Source organism: Geotrypetes seraphini, chromosome 3 (assembly GCF_902459505.1).
Source record: "Geotrypetes seraphini chromosome 3, aGeoSer1.1, whole genome shotgun sequence".
Lineage (NCBI taxonomy): Eukaryota > Metazoa > Chordata > Amphibia > Gymnophiona > Dermophiidae > Geotrypetes > Geotrypetes seraphini.
The window spans coordinates 361,412,902-361,427,229 of NC_047086.1; the positions used below are offsets into that span (position 1 = coordinate 361,412,902).

Here is a 14,328-nt window from a genome sequence, read left to right on the forward strand (position 1 = left end):
AGTTGCCTTGTTTTCTCACTCTTGTTGCTAGGTCAAACTACAGTCAGGATCACTTAGATGTACTTGGCAGTTGTAGATTAAACACTGGGCAAATATAATTTTACAAAAATATAATCAAAACAGGTCAAAATGTATCACATAGTAATACACTAATGGCTTCTGAGGAGAAAGGGGGAATTTTGACTTTTATACCACTTTTTTTGTAGTTTTATAACCACACTCAAAGAGGTTTACATATAGGTACTTCAAGCATTTTCCCTATCTGTCCCAGTGGGCTCACAATCTATCTCAGTGTTCTTCAACCGCCGGTCCGCAGAAATTTTCTGCCAGTCCGCGCAGGGCCGGCGAGATCAAGGGAGCTCCGACATTTTTCTTCCCAGCTCTCAATACTTGCCTGCAACATCGCCAGTAGCGTCAGTGTAGCGATTTGCTTAGACCAGGGCTGCCCAAGTCCGGTCCTCGAGATCTACTGGCAGGCCAGGTTTTCAGGATATCCACGAGAGAGATTTGCCTGCACTGCCTTTTTGGTATGCAAATCTCTTTCTCATGCATATTCATTGTAGATATCCTGAAAACCTGGCCTGCCAGTAGCTCTCGAGGACCGGACTTGGGCAGCCCTGGCTTAGACAGCCTTGGGTCCTTTGATGGGTCGTGCCATCTCTGAGGAAAGAGGAAGTTGCATCATCAGAGACGGGCTGCGACTCAGCAAAAGCCCCAAGGCTACCTAAATGAATCGTTGCGCTAACGCTACTGACACTGCTGCAGGCAAGTACTGAAGGGAGTGGAGGGAAGGGGAGGAAGCCACTGTTGGAGGCTGGGAACCTGCTGGATAAAGGGAGAGCTGCTACTGGACCTGGAGGGAGGGAGAAGGAGAGATGCTGCTAGGAGGGGAGGAGGAAAAAGGAAGGAGACAGCAGGCAGGGAGATTAGAGGAGGGGAAGGGGTCAGGGTGGAATAGAGAGATCAGATGAGGGAAAGGGGAGAGAGAGGAATTAGGGAAAGGGGAGAGACAGAGGAATGAGAAAGTAAAGAGAGATTGATGCTGGGAAGGGGGTCAGCAGAGAAATAAGGAGAGAGGGACAAAGATGCTAGATCTGGTGTAGGAGAGATAAAAATGAAGAGAGCAGAATGAATCATGTAAAAAAGAGAGAGGGGGGCGCAGGCTGGATGGAAATGGGAGAGGGGCATAGAAAGAAGGCAGATACCATATGGAAGGGGGAGAGGGCAGACAGTGGATGGAAGGGGCAGATGCTAGATTGAAGAGACAGAGAGGGCAGACGCTTGAAGGAAGAGAGTGAAAAGAAGACGAAAGAAAAATAGAGACAACAAAAGATAGAAAAAAATAATTTTATTTCTATTTTGTGATTAGAATATATCAGATTTGAAATATGTATCCTGCTAGAGCTGGTGTTAGGGCTCTCTCTGACCAAGGGGCAGTTGCCCTAGTTGCACTCCCCTAACACTATTCCTGTCATGTGTGACTGTGGTATTCTGTTAGCATGATATTTCTGTATAGCATTCTGTAATAATTTGGCTTATTCAGTTTTCTTGATAGTAGAAGGGATATATGTGAAGGGGAGGGGAGACGGGGGTTTTGTTGATTCTTGCTCTGTATTATTTGTATTTATGAAATGACAATTGTACAGAATATTGTTTCTTTTTATACTTTAATAAAATATGTTCAATATAAAATCATAACTATTTGAGGCTTGTGCGGATGGGATCATATGGTTTGCTGGAACGCTTTTTAAAAAATTGGTGTTACGTTGCTTCTTTTTGGGCTTCACCAGAGTGTCCCACCTGGTCTCATGTGCAGACAACTTCTGGGTAGCTGTGTCCATGGATGCACCAAAAAGCTCGCCTCCCAGACAGGGTGCATTGGCCAACATGTCCTGATGACTGATATCCAATTCAGACACGCGAAGCCAGGCCAGATGTTGCATGGCCAATGACATCGCCATAGCACGTGAAGAAAGTTCAAAGGTGTCATAGATGGAACGAACCATGTACTTTCTTAGTTGGAGCAGGTCGTAGATGAAGTACTGAAAACCAGGCAACTTACGTTCAGGCAGATATTTTTGGAACGTAGCAACCTGCTTGACCAAATGCTTCATATAAAATAAGAAGTGAAAAGTAGAAAAGAAAACTGACTGAAAAGTCATAAATCTGCAAGAGCGGGAAGGCAGCAAACAAAAAAATTTCAATAGCTGTTGAAAACATGTCTTCTTAGCTCTGCAGAAACTAATAAACTGAGGGACCGCGCATCCTAAGTTGGGTGGGAAGGCACTCGCGCATGCACAGTTCGGGCTATCGCAAACTTTCTAAAGACTTAAAGTGGTCCGTACCGGGGCTCCATCGGTGATGTCACCCATACGTGAGAATATGCTGCCTGCTTGTCCTGGGATAAAGTACATAATGGGGAACTCAGAAGGCATGAATTATCCTGCACTTACCTTTATTTTTCTGAGCATGCTGCTGTGCCATTTCTTGCCTCAGTGCACTTATTGAGGCTTCACGTACCAGAGCAGAAAGATCAGCGCCCCTACAATAAAAATAGAGACAGCTTACTGTGAGCATGCCTTTTCTCTTTTCCTATTCTTCCTAATAAGGATCATAAACAATACTTCCAAAGGAAGCCAAGATCCTAAGAGCATCTCAGGGATCCTTTTCCACATAACAAGTAGTGTGGGAATAGCGTAGTCAGCTTCTCAAGGCAAAGAGAAGTTACAATCCTCTGTGCACCTTCCTGTACCAACTTCAGAGAGTCCTATACTCTGTTCCCTTTTTGTAGTTGATGTTGGGGATTATAATAACAGATGCTGATATAAGACCAGATATATCACCTCAGATAAAATACCTCTTGTGTACCAGTGTATTGTTCACACGATCTCCTAATAACTGTACATAACTCAGGTATGCCTTAAAATTAATGAATGATTCAGACAGAAAGACTATTCATATAGCAGCTAGCACCTGATATTTTTGGAAGTAAGTCTCAGTATATTATACTCCTTAGTTGGGAGCTTTCTTGAGCACATGGCCCTTGTGTTTATGGAGAGACAGCAAACTCACGTGTAACAATCACAGCGCTGGTCATAAGCAATTTCTTTTAGATTAACATCATCTTCCAGAGGGGGTCGGGTACCATCCTATGAGTGAAAAAAGCCCATTTAAAGCATGGGTGGTCAAATTTTATCAGGCAGATTTTCACTTAATTTCAATTTATACTCTGTTATCTCTCATGCCAGACTGAACTCTGCAGAAGTCTCATGGCAACATCTAAATACTTGTAAGGAGAAATGGGACCCTGGTCTTCAAAAGCCCATACCTCAAACTGGTTATTCTATTAATGCCACCTCCCTCTGTCATTTTTGACAAAGTACCGGGTTTTGAAAAGCCATCCGGACTCCCGGACATGTCCTCAAAAGGAGAACATATCTGGGGAAATCTGGACGTCTGGTAACCCTAACTATATTGGCCCCTAGGCTTGCATGCATTTGTGGATCCCTACCATAGGCCCACATCCACTCTCTTCATCTCTTTCTCCCCCATTTCAGCCATCCCATTTCAGCTTTCCAAAAGCAGCAAAGTGCAGAGCCTAGCTGTGGGTGTGGTGGCGGTAATAGTCTGTGAGTGAGTATGGGAATTAAGCAAGCATGCAAGAACACACTTTGAAATCAGCCCACAGCAACCCACACGGTCATTAACGACTGTGTTTTGTGCATCTAGCCCTTAATGATTAGAGCTGGAGAGCATCCAAATTAATCAGTTCCAGGAGGGAAATTTCAGGCCAGTCCTGAATTTCTGACAACCCTATCCTATTGTCAGCATTGATCTCTATGAATATAATCAAGAACTACAGATTCCTTCATAAGATAATTGAAATGAGGGGATAGAGATGGGTGGGAGGGATGATTTTTTTGATATATTAATAGAATGTATATTGTATAATATAATATAAATGAATATTTTTGATGTGATAGGGATGGGAGGGGAGGTTAACTTTCATGAATGTCAGTTGATGATAATAATAGTAATACAAGTGATGTTTTTTCAATTCAAATGTTATTTCTTGATACAGTTGATGCAAGATGTAAAATGAATAAAAATTATAAACAAAAAAAAAAAAGAACTACATATCTCAATGGTCTCACCACTTGAAATGAATAAACACAAGGAATGTAAAATGAAACATATACTTACTTTAGTGATAGTTTTTAAAATGGCATAACGGTCTGCAGATGGTGGCAATCCCACATACAGAGTTTTATCCAGTCGGCCTGGACGCAAGATTGCTGGGTCAATGATATCTGAAGCAATGAGACACAAAGAAGGATTTTTACAATGTACAACCATTTTGCTATTTAAACAGACACTTACATTCTGTTAATTCTAAATTACTAGGGTTTAAAGTGGATACGTGTCAGTAAAATTGGTGGTCTGCAATTATTAGAATTGTTCTTAATGTATACATGTGCTCTAAAATAATTTATGTTTTGTCATATGAAAATGTTATTTTTTAATCAAAACCAACAGACAACAGTGGAGGTTCGAAGATAATGGTGTACAATTTTATTCAACAAATCATAGTCTTGTGCGGCGGCTCGACATGCACGTGTTTCGGCTGGTACGGCCTGCTTCAGGAGCCTTTTTAATTCACGATCACAATTTCTTGTATAATTAAGAAACTGATGATTCCAAGTAACTCAGGAAATCGAACGAGGAATACAGAAACTACTGCACATGTATTTGGCATACTGTGAAAATCTTTGCCTTAAACCGCTAACACTTCCAGAAAAGACCCCCGAAGAAGCCATTCAATTTTGGCAAAATGGGCACCGTCGGGCACTTTTCTATTTAACCACTAAGATAAGTGCACTTTTTACTCTTTCTTTTTTATTCTTAAAGATTGAGTCATAATTCAAGTATGTTATGTATCATAACAGGTTTAAACGCCTTTAATTTATGAGTGAGAGGTTTTTGTCAATGAATGAGAATCCTACCTGCTTTATCAATTCATCGTTCAAACATTGAACGCCGCAGGATATCTGAGACATTTCCTCTCATTAAGCTCATGATTCTTATATTGTGAGTTAGAAACCTGTTGCATATCATAGAATAAAATTGCACACCATTGTCTTCGAACCTCCACTGTTGTCTATTGGTTCTGATTGTGTGTGTGGAGGTTTCTCTCCTGGTTTTTGCTTTTACAGTTTTTAATCAAAATATAGCTAATACACAGTGATCTCCAGCACTTCCAATACATCAGTCAAAATAAGAGATGTAATTTGTATTTTTATTGGGACCTCTACAAAAATAGAAACACAGTAGGAATACATGACTTCCTTTTAAGGACATAAAAAGATCATGGTCCAAAATATGGCATGTTTTCAGCTGCAGCTGCTTCTTAAAAACTAAGCACACGGGTCAAAATTCAATGGCCTATCTTTATAAATGCTGGCCTTGGAATTAAAAAAAAAAAAGAGTATATTCAATGTTGCTATGCAGAAGCACTAAAAGCACAGTTACTAACAGTAACAGGTGTTATCCAGGGACAGAGGGCAGATATTCTCACATGTGGGTAATGTCATCCATGGAGCCCGGATGCAGGCAGCTTCACAAGCAGACTTGCTTGTAGAACTTCAGAAAGTTTGCGACTGCCGCACTACGCATGCGCGAGTGCCTTCCCGCCCAGCATAGGGTGCTTCTCCTCAGTTCAGATAGCTAGCAGAGAAGCTAACCAGGGAAGGTGGGTGGGTTGTAAGAATATCTGCCTGCTCAGGGCAGGATTAATTTGTCAAGGGCCCCTAGGCACACAAGTACACTGGGCCCTCTGCCCCGCCCCACCCCACCATGCGCCCAGGCAGAAACATCAGAGGGAAGCTTTGGGCAAGCAGCACCGCTTGCACAATTACAGTTCCTGTTTTCTTTCTTACCTGCGTTGCTTGCTTGTCTTACTTTCCGTCAATGGGGGAGCTACGTTGCCAATTGGAGTGGGGCCTGCATTGCCGATTAATGCTGGAGGGCCCCATCGCTGTTTGGAAAAAACAATGTTGAGGCCCTCCTTCATCAGGCCCCCCTGACCATTTCGAGCCCTAGGCACTTGCCTACTTGGCCTATTGGTTAATACTGCCCTGTGCCTGCTGTCCCTGGATAACACCTATTACGGTAAGTAACTGTGCTTTATCCCAGGACAAGCAGGCAGCATATTCTCTACATGTGGGTGACCTCCAAGCAAACCAAAATGGGATGGTGGGAGTGTTGGCAACTTAGGAGAATAAATTTTGTAAAACTGTCTGGCCGAAATGGCCATCCCTTCTGGAAAAAGTATCCAGACAATAATGAGAAGTGAATGTATGAACCAAGGACCACGTGGCAGCTTTGCAGATTTCCTCAATAGGAGTAGATCTGAGGAAAGCTACTGATGCCGCCATGGCTCTGACTGTGGGCTGTGACTCGACTCTGTAGATGCAGTCCAGCCTGAGCATAGCAGAAAGAGATGCAAGCAGCTAGCCAGTTGGAGATGGTGCGCTTGGAAATCGGATGTCCCAACTTATTTGGATTGAAGGACACAAAAAGTTGAGGTGCAGATCTATGTGGTTGAGTGCATTGAAGTAGAAAGCCAAAGCATGCTTACAGTCCAGAGTGTGAAGAGCTGTTTCTCCAGGGTGAGAATGAAGCTTTGTAAAAAACACTGGAAGTATAATGGATTGATTGAGATGAAATTCTGAAACCACTTTAGGTAAGAATTTAGGATGAGTACGGAGAACCATCTTGTCATGATGGAATACTGTAAAAGGTGGGTCTACAACTAAAGCTTGGAGCTTGCTGACCCTGCAAGCAGACGTCAGAGCAATGAGAAAAAACACTTTCCAAGTGAGATATTTAAGATGAGCCGAATCCATTGGTTTGAAAGGAGGCTTCATCAATTGAGCAAGAACAACATTGAGATCCCAAACTACTGGAGGCGATTTGAGAGGTGGTTTGACATTGAAAAGTCCTTTCATAAATATGGAAACCACCGGATGAGCAGAGAGGGGTTTCCCTTCAATAGGCTGATGGTAAGCAGCAATTGCACTGAGATGGACTCGAATGGATGTAAATTTGAGGCCTGATTGAGACAAATGGAACAGGTAATCCAAAACTGAAAAAAAGGAGGTAGATTGAGGACTTAAAGACATCCCATATGAAGAACGTCTGACCAGACTGCACTTATATTCTCTCGAGGAGCACAGAGAAAGGGGGGACATGATAGAAACATTTAAATACATCACGGGTCGCATTGAAGTCGAGGAAGAAATCTTTTTTCTAAAGTGTCCCACGGCGACAAGAGGGCATCCGCTAAAACTTAAGTAGGGAAGATTCCTTGGTGACACCAGGAAATACTTCTTCACCGAAGGGGTGATTGATCGATGGAATAACCTTCCATGCCAGGTGGTTGAGGCCAGTAGTGTGCTCGACTTCAAGAGTCGATGGGACAAACAGGTGGGGGTGCTACAGAGTTATGCTTAAAAGATGGATAACCCAGGGAGGGAGGGTTCCTGAGTAGGCAGACTTGTGGGAGGGAGGGTTCTTGAGTGCGCAGACTTGTTGGGCCGCTGGTCCTCTTCTGCCGTCATACTCTATGTTTCTATGTTTAGGGACATTTGGAGTATTGAGATTAAGCACCGAATTTCTGCATCTCAATGGCCACGAATTTGGGCTTGGAGATTGAGATGTACAATCTCAGCATCTATGAGACAAACGTGAAAACAAAATTATAATTCAAAACTCTAGTTGCCATGAGAGAATTTTGATACAACCATCGACCAAACTTGTCCATGATCCTGCCCTCTCTTCCAGAAGGGACAGTAGCATAAACTTTGGCAGGATTGGTCTTTTTTAGAGAAGACACCACAAGAAGGGACTGATGCGATAACTGAGATTTCTCAAAGCCCTTGCAGTGGACCATCCTGTAACGAGACTCCAGCTTTCCTGGGACAGCAGGAATGGAATAAGGTGTCTCCAGGTTTCTTTTGAAGGTTTGAGAAAGAAGTCTATTAATGAGTAATTTGAGAGACTCCACAGGAGGACGAGACATATCCATTTCTTCTAAATACTCCTGAGAGTATTTGGAATCAGAATCCAAAGTGATATTGAGTTCCTTACTTGTTTGACATAAGAAAGAAGAAAAAGATATCTGCTCCAAGGATGGTTGACCTCGAGGAGAAGAAGTTGACTTCGAGGTGCCTCGCAAGGCAGAGAACAAGGGTGAAGCTTCTCTGGAGTACTGATACTTGAGGCCTGAATATGCAGGTATAGACGACTCAATGAGAGAGTGGATAAAATCCCTCGCAGGAGAAGAAGCAGCAGTGTCTGGAGGTGGTATCCTCGATGTCAGAGTTGGAGACCTCGAAGAGTCTCGAGGCCTGGAGAGACGAGTCTTGTCTTGAGAAGAGGATCTATGTCTCAATGAATGCCTCGACTGATGTGGAGAACCGTACCTCGAACCAGGCAGGTCTCGAGAAAGTCAAGAAGTCTTTGTCCTACGTCTTGGGAAGGGCGATGTCTTATACGAGGAGGGAGGGCTGGAGGCTTGAGTTCGAGATTGAGACACCAAAAGGGATCGAATGCCTGGTGTCGAGGTATCTCGAGGCACTGACAAGGACTCGGCTCTGTGAGTAACATGCTTATGCTCCAGATGAGACACACGCAAAGACTCGACTCCTTGCATAGAATGTAAAGAGTCCTCTTGAGGCACTCCCAAGGACTCGACTCCTTGTATAGAGTGAGGAGGATCAGCTCGAGGTACAGCCAAAGACTCGACTCCCTGTGATACTGTTAAGTGCTCAGGCTGGACTGCAGGAAGCAGAGTCGAGGTAGCATCATGTTTGGCAAGCATATTACCAAACTGATGATCCAAGATGGTCTGGATCATAGCCTCCAAATGTGGCACCGAGACTTGAGGATCTGGAACATTTGGTGTGGCTATAGTCTCCAAGGAAGAGGAGGAAGAATGACTCTTCGACTTGGAGACATGCTTCTTGGGTATCTTGATAACTACTGCTGGTACCTGACCTGAGGGAGGCAGTGAGACAAGTGTCTCGTCAGGAGAAGACTTAGCACATTTATTCAAGGATGAGAACCCGCCAAACGAGGATGGCTTGATTAAAGTTGAAGCCGAGGTCGAGGCAGAACTCCTGTAAGTGTGACCGGATTCAAGGTCGAGGTTGAGACTGGGGCAAGTGGATCCATATATCCAAAAAGTTTCACCACCTGAACTCGACAATGTTTGCAGGCATGAGGTTGAAGGGTAGCACAGAGGGCAAAAGACTCCAGATGATGGTCAGGTCCCAAACACTGAATACACCACCGATGTGGGCCAGTGAGGAAGATCGCGCGTTGGCAACGGCTACACTTCTTGAAGCCTGTGACTGGTTGGGACATAAACGGGAAGATAGTCACAGCTAAGTCAAAACCTGACGGCTGAGGCCGCAAGGCAGGCCCCACCGTGACTGAAAGAAAAAATAAAATAAGATTTTTGTTTTTTTTAATGAAACGTGCAAGAAATACACAGCGACCCTGAAAAGAAATAAAACATGAGCCGCAGTGAGAGAAGGCACGAAATAGAACTGAGTCTAGCGCAGAGCGTCGAAATAGGACTTCTCAGCTCCGTGGAAAACTGAGAATTGAGGAGAGACACTCCCTACGCTGGGTGGGAAGGCACTCTCGTGTGCGTGATGCAGCAGTTGCGAACTTTCTGAAATTCTACAAGTAAGTCTGCTTGTGAAGCTGTCCGCATCTGGGCTCCATGGATGACGTCATCCACATGTGAGAATATGCTGCCTGCTTATCCTGGGATAATATACGTTAAGGCAACCACCAATGCCAGCTATAAGCATAATGGCAACATTCAGCCACTATGGGGGCAATTCTGCAGCTGGGTATGGTGGGGGGCCTAGTTTCTAACAGCATCTGGTTATAGCATACTAGCTTAACCTGATACTGGCATGCCTAACAGTTACACCACCATAGACCTTTCTTTCAACTTTTTAAATACATGGAATACATCTAGTCTCAGCTTTCAAAATGGTATTTTTGATCAACATACACACCCGATTTAAACTCTTAACCAGAGTTGGATTATTATTATTTATGTATGTATGTTTAATGTAATTTTAATTTGCTTCAGTTTCAAGAGGAATATAAATCTCTGACAGTACTAGGTAAGTTAGGGGCATAAGTGAGAGATACACCATGTATATGCTCTCCTTGCATTTTTAAATGCCACTATAGAACAGTGCTTAGGTGCCCTGTTAGCATTTTTGTGGTTAAATGAACCTTTAAGCATGCACATATGTTATGCCTATGGCCAGGGGGTAACTGAAACTCAGCATACTACGTGATATGTCTCCTCAAGTCTGCTTATCTGCTATCCTGACCTCCGTGACCTGGGTGCTGCCAAAACAGAGAACAAAAGGACAGTAAAACCAGATGGAAAGCTGGTTTCTGCAACAAGTCTGCTTATCTGCTATCCTGACCTCCGTGACCTTGGTGCCGTGACCTGGGTGCTGCCAAAACAACAACAAAAGGACAGTAAAACCAGATGGAAAGTTGGTTTCTGCAACAAGTCTGCTTATCTGCTATCCTGACCTCCGTGACCTGGGTGCTGCCAAAACAAAGAACAAAAGACCAGGACCGGGTGTGCCTGAATCGTAGTGAAGAACGCTGGTTACTGCAGGATCAGCTGTATAACTATAAACTCAGTAGTTTTCACCCTATATAAGGACGGGACTCTGCCCCTAACATTAGAATCCATCTCGTTGCAACCAAGGGACAGTCACGTGTCCACCCACCTATCAATTGCAGGGATTCCCGATTGTGAAGGATGGTGTTTCCCAGGATCACGGTGAAGTTATTCTATTTTTATATTCATCTATATATATAAGTATAATAAAGGGTTATTGTTTATGCTTTTATATTGTCTGTGTGCTTTTCTGAGTGTCACTGATCATCCCATCTGACAGAAATAAGGGGCGGAACAACATACTAATATGCTATACATTTACACATGCAAGTGGCACATAAATGCGGGTACCTAGATTAGAGAATTGCCTTTCACACATAGTTTAATTTAGGACAACTTTTTTTCTAGTATTAATTAAACTATAAAGCTATACCAATTGCGCTATTATTGGCATCATTGTGCATTCTGCCCTTGCTGTACTATCTGGATAGTGCCGCTTCAGTAAGATGGATTTTCAAATCAATACCTTCTAATTATGGTGTTAGAGAAGACTACTACATATACCATGCCTGGTCTGAAAAACAAATCAATCATTATTGGAAGAGATCAAACCTAAGCTATCACTGGAAGTTCAAATGACAAGACTTCATACTTTGGAGAACAGCAGCCATGGATGCCACTCTACCAACCATTAGCCGCTTGACTAAGGACCTAACCCAGTTCAGGGTAACTATACACAGGTCACTATGAGTTGACACCAACTCAAGGGCACTCAACTTTCATAGTATTTTTTTTTTTTCAAGATGGTGCCTGATTAGGCTGCAAGCTGTGGTGCCTCCCACATTCGTTTTTGTTTAGGTTATTTCATTCCTTTAATTTGGTCTGATTCAACGATCATATTTAATTACCCTTTTCACTCCAACTGAACCACCCACTGCCTAGCCGTTAACAGCAGAATTCTTGATCTTATTCGCTTGCTGTGTGGTGGCCGTTTTGGTGTTTTCCGTTCTCTGCCTAGTGGTGTGGGTGAGCATATGGAGGACTTCTATGTTGCGGTGTGCTGCTTTGGCTGTTCCTTGGGTGCATGGCATCAGGCCATGTCTTTTGCATTGGGATGAAGTCTGCTTCGGGCCTCCTATCTTCTTCAGCCCATAGAGCCCCTTGTCTGCTGATGCCTGGATTATGCTCTGCAGCCCAGCATAATGGGAGAGATGATAATGATGGGATATTGTGGTGAAGAGAAAGGATCGCTACTCTTCCCTGCTGCTGACCACAGCATTGGGCCCTGCCCTGCACGTTGGATGGCGCAAGCTTCGGTGGCAGCCTGGTCCAGTACTGATGCAGTGGTGCTGTCAGAGAAGGGCCTGCTGTCAGTGTTTTTGCTGTTTTTGTACCTCGCATGGAGTGGAATTGTTCATGACTCTATTGCACTGTACTAAAGTCTTGTTTTTTTCCTACTGACTGGAATTATATTTTACTTTTTTTTTTTTTTTTTACTAAGTTATGCTGTATCCTTGTATTATTTTTCTCGTGTTAATTTTGATTAGTATATCTTCTGCTTTTTTTGGGGTGCAGGCTATAATCTGAGGTGCTTTCCTTCCTGCTTTATTTATCTTTCTTTTCTTTATATATAATTTATATCATTTACTTCTTAGTCACTTTAGCTTAAATTGTGATCCCAATTTGGGACAGATAAGGAAATTCTATGTGTATGTGCCTTAATACTACATATAAGTGGTTTTATTAATATTTAATGTTAAAATGTCTCTTCTTCCTTGTTGTATTTACTTTTCTGTAACCTTTTCTGAACCGAAAAGCATTTTGCAGTACACAGTATATGTAAAGACTTATGTATTTTCCTTGCCATTGTTCCCAGTCTACTTAATAGGATGCATTAAGCCATTTTGTCCAAGTCTTTGATTTTGCAGCATTTGATTTATGGATGGTTATATCAGGTAGAAAGTGTTGTGATTATATATTGAGTACATTCTGTGAATTTGTTTATATTTTATGTATGTTTTTACGGTGTTACTCACGCAGAATAATAGGATGTAACAAGTAATAAATTTGTAAATAAATAAATAAAGTCTGCATAAGGAGAGTATGTACCAGCTTGTCTTATAAATCAGTACCAGCAAACAGTACCAGTGTGTTAGGCCATAAATAAGGCATGAATGCACTTCACATTACAGCATGTTTCAAGTTCGGCATAATTAATCATACTTCCTGTCAATTCCTTTTGTTTTTAATCATACTTCCTACCACATCTCATACAAAAAATGCATTTCTCTCACAGGGCTGGCTCAATCTATGGACCAGGGCACCAGTGAAAACGAATGCCAAAATCCCAGTCTTGCTCATCTTCCTCCCTCTTCCCTTCCTTTTACCCCTCTGCCTGCAGTTCAGTATCCACAGGATAGGAAGTAGAGATACCAAAATAGAATTTTGATGCCCCTTTATTGTGGGTAGGGAGAGGGGCCTGAGAAGAAGAGGTACTGAATCACTGGCGAGGGGAAGAGAGTGGAAGGAATAGATACCAGATTGTGGGCTGGGGGGAGGGGGGAACCGATACATCAGTTGGCTCAGGGTGTGAATGCAGAAAGGTACTACGAGCTTCATGGGATTAATGAGCAGTCTATATGCTAGTTATGGGTTGCATGATGTAGAAAGGAGCACAGTGCTTAGATTAACTCACACAGTAGACATCTGTGCACAGCGTATTAAAATACATGTTAAAGAGGGTATTGACAAATCCATAGCAAAATAGAGATGCCTCAGACTTGGAATGCGATTATTAAACGTACAGTATCTATCCCTGGATGAACAAAGACAGACGAGTCATTACTGACCATCATGGTGTGTTCAACAACTCCTTGGGGGATTTGGGTTCTGGTGCAGATAACTATGTATGAGCTCCTAGCTCCTAATTCAGCTACTTCCTCTTTTTTACTCAATTGGAAGTTTGGTAACTGAGGCTGAAGAAACAAAGAAGCTTTTATGATCAACAGAAGGGCCCTTGCACAAGGTTGAAAATGACATAGGATCGTTGGTGATATTAACTACTGACACTACTACTAGAGAATGACACGGGGAAAAAAAACTTGTTCCCGTCCCCTCGACCACTGTCCCTGTCCTCGCCCTGTCCCTGCGACCACTGTCCCCGCTTCATCCCCGCAACCACTGTCCCTGCCCCATCCCCGTGACCACTGTCACCGCCCCATCCCCGCGACTACTATTCCCGCAGCATACATACAAGCCTCTGAACTGCAATATTTAGCTTACTCCTTCCTTATAAATCAAAGTTCTGGCTGCTGAACTAGAGAAAGAAATGTTCAGCTGGCAGGGCTTTGTTTATAAATTTTTATCAATACAATTAATATACTACTTTATCCTAATGCAAAAAAATAAATAAATAAATAGAAAATTTTTTCTATCTTTGTTGTCTGGTTTCTCATTTCCTCATTCAATTCCTTCCATCCACTGTCTGTCTTCTCTCTGCGTCTTCCATTTGCCCTGTTATTGTGCCTCTCCCTTCACCCACCCCCTCACAATTGGTCTGGCACTCATCTTCTTCCCTCTGCTCCCCCCATAGTCTGGCATCT

The 14,328-nt window shown here is 42.9% G+C and overlaps 1 protein-coding gene across 3 annotated transcripts in view; it reads right to left on the bottom strand.

Moving 5' to 3' along the window:
* NVL (nuclear VCP like) overlaps positions 1–14,328 on the bottom strand; it is a 212,584-nt gene that overhangs the window by 14,172 nt on the left and 184,084 nt on the right. For all 3 annotated transcript variants that reach the window (XM_033936124.1, XM_033936126.1, XM_033936127.1), the window contains 3 exons: positions 4,204–4,310; positions 3,073–3,149; positions 2,454–2,542 (listed from right to left, as the gene is read on the bottom strand). In XM_033936124.1, coding sequence (XP_033792015.1) covers positions 2,454–2,542; positions 3,073–3,149; positions 4,204–4,310 — 273 coding nt within the window. The remainder of the gene's footprint in view (positions 1–2,453; positions 2,543–3,072; positions 3,150–4,203; positions 4,311–14,328) is intronic.